We start from the raw sequence: 8,243 nt of genomic DNA, 5'->3' as shown, positions 1-8,243 counted from the left end.
CATTTAGTTTACTCATTTGTATTGCGATTGTAGTCCATCACAGGAGCGAGCTTGGAGCGGTTCTACTTTACAACACACACACACAGGGACCATGGGGAACAGAAGTAGCCCCCCTCCAGAAGGAAGGACAGTGTCAGCACCAATTCAGAGATGATTGACGATCTACAAATGAGTGATACACAAATAAGATACATTTTCGTTAATAGGGTACTTCAGTCAGCACCCATAGTACAGCTCCAGTCCGGATCTCTTCATGGGCCGCTGCACACATGCACTTGCGTCTTCTGTGATACGGTTCCAATATTGCACATAATACTCATGCGCGAATAGCGGTGTGCGCTTGCCTGTTCTTGCCACCAGGCGGGCTATTTAAGGATGGCTCCCGCATCGGCACATTGCTGAGAGATCTTCAGCTGTACCCTGCATTTGTGATCCTGTTGTTGAAATCTTGATTCCTGCCTCCGCTGTTTGCTGCCTGCCTTGTGACCTCGGCTTGTTCCCTGACCATTCTTCCGTCTCCTGATTTTGTACCCATCTGCTCGTGAGTGCATGACCCGGCCTGCTCCTGACATAGTTTTTGCCTCTACCATGCTGCCCCCATGTAGCTTGTTCCTAACTTTGCTTCTGCTCCTCACACCAGTGCTGTCTGATCTGCTATCAACTACCAGCTACCTCTGGCATCCAGTCATCAGCACCATCATCTCCAGTGTGTCAAGCATCCACTTCAGCCACAGGCACTCGTGCCCCTCTTTCTGTACAACTGCTGTCTCATCTCCATTGGGGCTCAGACGAGAGTTGCAAGGGGAGCCCTTCCTCGTCACCTCAGGCTCACACCAAGGTACATGACAATGCATTTTTAATTCTAACTTTAAAGCAAAGTTCCAGGAAAAACAGCTGAAAAGGACAGCGGGACATTCAAAAAGAGTGTTGCTGAGACACATAAGAAAAGTGTCTCGGGGTTATGGTAACAGTGTTATTTCTGCCAAATTCATGTACAAGACTGCATAACATTCATGAATGTGGAGCAAACCCTTTGAAAAGGATGCTGGCTTGTGAGAGAAACTTTGGGACAGATACATGCACACTGATAAAGTACATAGGTGTGTTTCATTGTCCAAAGTGTCTGAGACCGATTTCAGTTGGATCCTCAGTTTCAAGGAATGTCACACCTGAGGTATGTGTGTGCTATACTGTGATAGACATATACAATATGAACGCGTGACAGACTAGTTACGCCAAAAAACTATTTGGTCTTATTTTGCATCACTTCTCTTATTATTGAACTATTGGAGTTTATTTATTGAATATGTTGCAGGAACAGTGCCTGAATGACATATGGCACAAATAAGAACTACTTGAATTTGGTGAAGGAGTCAGTAGCGGTCTGGAAAACGGCACAGCATGTTTTAGAATTTGGCGCAGACATTTTTTAGGCTGTATTAGCGCCAGAATTTTGGAGCAAATTCAATATTGAATTCCCCTGAATAGTTAATTACAATTTCCCCGGTACTGTCCCTTCCGAGATACAGCTCTCCGCTGGGGTTGTAGCATTGTTAGTTCAGTGCTTCTAGTCTGTGCACTCTGTACTTCTTGTCCCTGACATTATAGCTTAGGAAAGAAAAGTCTATGGGGCCATTGTTTGCAACAACTCATTCCATTTATATAAACAGTTTTAACCACTTCAAGACCAGGTGTTTAGACCCCCTTCCCATCCAGGCCATTTTTCAGTATTCAGCGTTGCGATACTTTGACTGACGTTAATTCCGCCATGCAACACTGTACTGAAATGAATTTTATACCATTTTTTGGGGACAGATAGAGCTTTCTTTTGGTGGTATTTAATCACCATTACGGGTTTTATTTTTTACTATAATTAGGAAAAATTACTGAAAATTTTGAAAAAAAAGTTTTTTTTTACATTGTTAGGAAACATTTATTATTACCCATTTTTTTGGTAAAATATAAAAGATCAGGTCACGTCGGGTAAATAGACACCAAACATGTCAAGCTTTAAAATTGCGCGCACCCGCGAAATCGCAGAAAACTACCATACCCAAAATTGGCCATAGGCGACACTTTAAAAGCTTTTACCGCTCATCAGTTTAGTGTTATCAGTGATTGATGGCCCTAGACTTATTGCTCTCACTCCGACGTTCGCGGCGATATGTAACATGTGCGGTGTAATGGGTGCAATAGTCTTTTTTGCACGTATGCGCCCCCGACGCATGTTTGCATGCGTGTATGTATGGGTGGGGACTTACATTTTTTTTTTTGTTTTTTTATGGTGTAACTTTAAATTGGGGGGGGGGACTTAAATTTTTTTTCCCTTTTTTTTTCCACTAAACTTTATTGCTATCACATACGGGGGCTAATAAAACCCCCTCTATGTGATAGCAAAATATGTGACAGGTCCTCTTTATGGAGACATCAGGGGTCTCCAAGACCCCTAATGTCACCTAGGACCCCCCAAAAGAAGCTGATGAAGCACAGATCTGCTCCATCAGCTTCTTTCCAGCTTCTGAAGCTGGAGAGTGACACAAGAATGCGGAAGTGATGTATTATACAACACTTCCGCATTCTTGCAGAGGAGAGGGGACCGGAGGGAGCTCGAGTACCAAGCTCTCTCTGATCCCGTGTCACAGGCACCATGCTGATCCCGGGCTCGCACTGGGCACAGCGGAGCCTGGGATCAGCGGGACAACGGCGGGGGGGCCGTGACCGATCGGCACCCTCTACAGCTGGCGGATCGCTTGTATGGTGACAGGCATCGCTGCCTGTTTTTAAATTTCGGCCATTTCCCGCTCGCTCTAGAGAGCTCAGGCCGGCCGTTTTTTTACTACGGCCGGCCCGGAGGTGGTTAAACATTTTGAAGAAATTTGTTTTTATTTTATCTTTAATTCCAGTGATTAGTTAGAGGGTTTGGGAGTTAGGAGGAGCTCAGGGCATTACATCTTTATAATGTGATTAGAAGTGATGGGGGCAAAGAAATACCGTACTCCCCACAATGTGAGCTACAGAGTATCATGCAGTAGCATCTATCACACATATTGTAGATGCACAATGTTGCAGCTGTAGGTGTCTAATCCAGTCAACAAAACAGTGGGTAAAGGAGGACTAAATCTTCAAGCAGGCCGCACTGTCTACTAAGGGCTGCTCCTACGTAAGGCAAAAACCCCGAAATCTCCCTCTGACCGGAAGTTCCAGTATCAGAGACAAGTATCGGCGCATTTGGGCGGTACAAGTACTCACCCTAATGCTCAGTATTGGTGCATCCCTAGTCCACACACACACCTCTGGTCCTAGGACGACACTACTTCTGTATAGAAACACTAGTGAGTGAGTGAGCATTGTCAAACACAGGGGTGGACAAATTACTATGGAATCCAGTAACTAGTCTATCCAAACCAGGAGCCAGCTCCACTGACAATTGCAGAAAACCTCAAAAGTTGGACACAAAGTGTAATTTTGATGGAGCCTTGGCAACATGGCTCCTGGGATTTGTCCAGCCCTGGTCTAAGGACCGATAACCTGCAATAAATGATGATACTTTGCTTCTTGAATTTAGATACATTTTAAATGTACCTATGTCGCTTAGGTTTATGATGGGCAGGTTCAATTGTGTATTGCAGAACCTAAACATATTTGGGATATAGGAATGAGATAAAAGGAGGCAAGTATAAAGTGGTTTATTCTTTATTGTCATTAATCTTAGTAGAACACCTCAGTCCATTCGTAAAAGAACAAGATACTCTGAACAGCGTAAAGGTCTTTTCTGTGTGTTGCTCGATTTTTACTTTAAAAAGTGACAAAGATGGACAATACAACTACCCAAATAGAACACGATCATTGCAGTCGTTAAGCTGGCCATACATTTTACGATTTTGTTTTTGTCTCGTTGAGCCTTGTAAGGCTGAACAAGAAAAAAAAAAAAAAACACGAAAGCCCCATCTGCGCCAAACCACGTGTGCGAGAGGAATCTCCCTTGCTGGCTGCTGTATTCTAACAGCTGGTGTTTACAGCTATCAGAATACCCCCACCGTGAATGCAGCTAATAGGCTACAGTCACTGTTCAGCCTACAATTATCCACTTCAAGAAGAATTGACTTGCCAATACAGGTGGGGTGGACAGGGTCACTAACATATTGAATCCCCCGAATTGGCTGAAATTCAAACAGTGTATGACTAGCTTTAGAAAATGAAGTTGCTAAAGTTTCAATTATTAAACACAAGGAACCGTAAACCTCACAGTGAAAAAACAGAATACATTTTTTGCTGAACAATGTGCAAAGTAGTATTTTACTGAGACCAAACACCAAAATCATGTATTTTAGACTGTTCCGTCTCCTACATGTACAATTCACAACTTTTGGCTGTGCAGAGTTGCCTTAAAAGTGTCTGAAATGAAAATCTATGTTGGTGGCAACAACCAGAGTCACAGTGTTATTTTCCTAGTGCTAGGCAGAAAATGAAAGGATGAGGTTATCACAGGCAACACGGGCACCATGAATATCAGGACCTGCTCCTGGGACCCCCTTTTAGAAACATTAAAAAAACAGCACTAAAGGGAATGTTACAGAAATGCAAAGCTTATAGGCACTGCCTATACCAGTGGTGGCAAGCCTTGGCACTCCAGCTGTGCCAAAACTACAAATCTCAACATGCATCTGCCTCTGGGAGTTATGTCTGTGGCTGTCAGAGCCTTGAAATGGGACTTGTAGTTCCAAAACAGCTGGAGTGCCAAGGTTCGCCACCACTGGCCTATACCACTATGTTTATAAAACAACAAGCTCTTACAGCTTACATAAACCTCCTCCAATCTGGAAGCTGATTTTAGAACTATAACTGGGTAAAGAAGAAGAGTTCCATGTCATGGAATAGTGGGAAGTTACTGATATCCCAAAATACAACCAATTCAAGAATAAATGCACTTTTCAGGAACTTCTCCTTTTCAGCATAGTCACAACAGGTCAATATTAGCTGCTACCCATCCGAAAAGATCTCCAGTATTCAGCCAGCCCGACGCTAAGCAGCCTCTAACCAAACTCATACATTCGGTGCCCGAGTATGCAAGACACATTCTTCTTTCAGTTTTCTGAGAGCCAATCAGCAAGCCTCTAAGGCTGCAAATGAGTTTTACTGCTGTGAAGATTCTGACCAGGTCATGGCTGGACAAATCCCAGCAGCCAGGTCAGTGATGCCGTCAATGGAACTGGATCCTAATGAAAAATCCTGCTGGCTCCTAAATTCCATATGACTTTGTCCTCCCCTCGACCAGGAGCTGTGTGGGGAAGAGTGGCATAGTAAAGATCTCAGAGAAGTGGGGCTCTAGGTAAGTAGGATCTATAGTAGGGGTAAATAACCCCTGCACTGCAGTTGTTGAGGAAATACAAGTCCCATGAGGCATTGCAAGACTGAGAGCCACAGGCATGTCTCCCAGCAGCAGAGGCATTATGGGATTTGGTAGTTTCACCACAGCTGGAGTGCCAAGGTTGACTACCCCTAATTTATAATGTATTGTGCACCCTTTCTTTAAATCAGGTATAGGTAAACTCCAGCCCTCGCAGCTGTGGTGGAACTACAAATCCCATTAGGCATTGCAAGACTGACTACTAGAGGCAGATGAATGATGAGATTTGTAGTTTCATTACCGGTGGAGAGTTTGTCTACCCCTGCTTCAAACGTTCATCTACTTGTAATCATTCCTGCACTTGATAAATGTGCCATCCCCTCCACTTTAGGCTAAAAGACAGCATAGCTTACACATCACAGAACAGGAATGTATTATAAAGCTGGTCACCTGGTTCAGTCCCCTCATCTATGGTATAAGAAGAATGGCCACAGATTTCGATTCCTGCATGCATATGTGGTAGTTAAAGATAGGAAGTCTATTTTCTCAGAAAAGCTTACAGATTAGGCTCCGTGGCCATTTTAGTTACAGACAGTTCTTCACTCAATTCCAACAAAATGATGTTATCTAAATGACAAGAATAACATTTACAAATATTTTGCTGAGCGGTTACTGCAGGAAGGGTCTGTATGGTTAATCCAGCCCGTACGCACCTAGGAACTCGGAAGGACTACTGTCCCATATACAGCACATGCAGACTTCTGATCAGTGGCAAGATGCTGCTATCGGTGGTATTACAACAGTTGGCTTTACACATTGTCAACATTCCATCAAATGAGCATAGGTTTAGCCAACACTGCATGCAGAGTCCAAGCTGATGATTGTGTAATGATTTAGTCTTCCAATTAAATAATGAAGGTTACCAGCAGAAATTATATAGATATAGATACATATCTATATATATCTATATATAATTTGGCTCACATCACTAGAAGCATGCTTGTATTTTTATGTATTCCTTAAAGCAGGACCAAGATTTAGCTCAATTCTGGTTTTTAAAACCAAACCAAGGATTGGAAAAGTGTTTCATTGACTGCCCCCCGCCAGCTTTAATACAGTTGTGTTGGCTCTGGCTTGCTCACCTTCCTGTGTGTTGCTAGTCAAACCAAGCTTTCCATATATTCTATGGGAAATCCACTAGAAGGAAAAGTTTACAAGTACACTGAAAGAAAAAAAAAACATTTGAAGTGGAGCTTTCCATTTCTAGGAGATACATTTAGAAAACTTCATGAACTCTGAAATGGTTATCCAAAGAAGGTGCCTCGTAGGCGAAATGTAACTGGTTATTGACCACAACATTATAACCTCTCAGAAGCTCTACAAATTTCCTGTGCTCTTCTCCAATCCAGGACCGCATGGAGTCACTAACTTGGTAAGGAGTCACATGAGTATACACTGCAATACGCCTTTGAGCAAATGCTTTCATAATATCGGGACACGTTATCCAGGTGTTGCTGCCTCCAGAATGCCCCCCATCAAGCCAATACATGGATTCAATATTGCCTACAAATATATGGAGTTCCTTATCTTTTCTAGCTTCATGCAGTTCATGTAGAAACTGATTAAGTACAACACATCCCTTGCTGAATCCAATCACAGTGAAGGAAAGAGAATCCTTTACAGATGGCGAACCGAGAGAAGAGTCCTTGGAGCAATGATTAACATTGTCTTCTCCTGAATGGCAACCATTTGTGGAATATGCAGAACCCATTGGGGTCACAGAATGGTCATTGTCACTGTTAACAACATACTTGTTATTCGGAGACATCAGAAGGTTTTGTGCCACGGTGAAGGCATTCGTGAGCAAGGAATGAAGTTGTCTGATAGCTCTCAGTTCCACACTGTGCTCTGGGGCACCAAACAGGTTACTTTCCACAAAATGGTCATAGCAGCTGAATTTGTGCAGATGCATGCGAGAAGGTTTCACAATCCATATGTAACTGGAAGGGAAGCGTCGGGAAAGGATAGTTGCAATATCTTCAAGACTCCACCGCTTCCATCGGAAATTTTCAGAGTGGCTTGCCATAACATCCCGGTAATTCTAATGGGGGCGAAAAAGAAAAAAGGGCTGATTATTAAACACCCGTTCAAACCACTGAGTTGCAATACTGTACACATTATGTAATGCACGCTATAGGTGTTGGTGCACTGTGATGCAATTGATTTTAAATGGCACCCCAGCACCCAACCACCTTTCATAGTGCTCGACAGAAAAAAAAAGTGCAGGTGTGTTTTCCTGTGCACTCTGGCACTCTGGCAGCCATTTAAACTGATTTGTCTTGACATAAAACACACATTAACAAAACACACCAAAGCAGACAAGTGTGAATAGGCCCTAGGCAATCGGATATGTCCTGATTCAGCAATCTGCAGTGCTATTTCTTATAAATGTTAAGAGCCAGTTATATATTGTGCATTCAGAAAGAAATCCCACCATTCCAGGGGTGACCACAACCTGCTCTTGTGGAAGTCTTTTCCACACCCTTTTGAGCCACAGTAGTACAGTTACTAATGCTAATGTACTCCTGTGATCCAAAGACAGCCGATAGTGGCTGACAGGGCAATATTGTCTCCCAGCTGCCCACAGCTTTGAGCCAGAAAAAAATAAAACCTCCTTTATTAGCATTAACTAGGACGTGTCACATTAAAGGCAACGCTTTGGAATCTGCAGCAAAGGGTGTCTTCAGCAACACTTTGCCTGATGAAGAGACCCCTCAAACTTTGCTTCTCATATGTGATATAGTTTATGCTAATAAAAGGTAGTTTTATTCTTTAATTATATGGTGTGTAGAGCCAGCGCTGAAGGAGCAGACGGACGGGGGGGGGGGACAGGTTG

The 8,243-nt window shown here is 43.2% G+C and overlaps 1 protein-coding gene across 1 annotated transcript in view; it reads right to left on the bottom strand.

The window, feature by feature from the left end:
• Positions 1 to 6,623: 6,623 nt before the first annotated feature.
• CUNH2orf69 (chromosome unknown C2orf69 homolog) overlaps positions 6,624 to 8,243 on the bottom strand; it is a 3,791-nt gene continuing 2,171 nt past the window's right edge. The window contains exon 2 of the mRNA XM_018569214.1: positions 6,624 to 7,448. Within this exon, the coding sequence (XP_018424716.1) occupies positions 6,624 to 7,448 (825 nt within the window). The remainder of the gene's footprint in view (positions 7,449 to 8,243) is intronic.

Source organism: Nanorana parkeri, unplaced genomic scaffold (genome assembly GCF_000935625.1).
Source record: "Nanorana parkeri isolate BGI_ZX_2015 unplaced genomic scaffold, ASM93562v1 scaffold1304, whole genome shotgun sequence".
Classification (NCBI taxonomy): domain Eukaryota; kingdom Metazoa; phylum Chordata; class Amphibia; order Anura; family Dicroglossidae; genus Nanorana; species Nanorana parkeri.
This window is presented reverse-complemented; position numbering and strand designations above follow the sequence as displayed.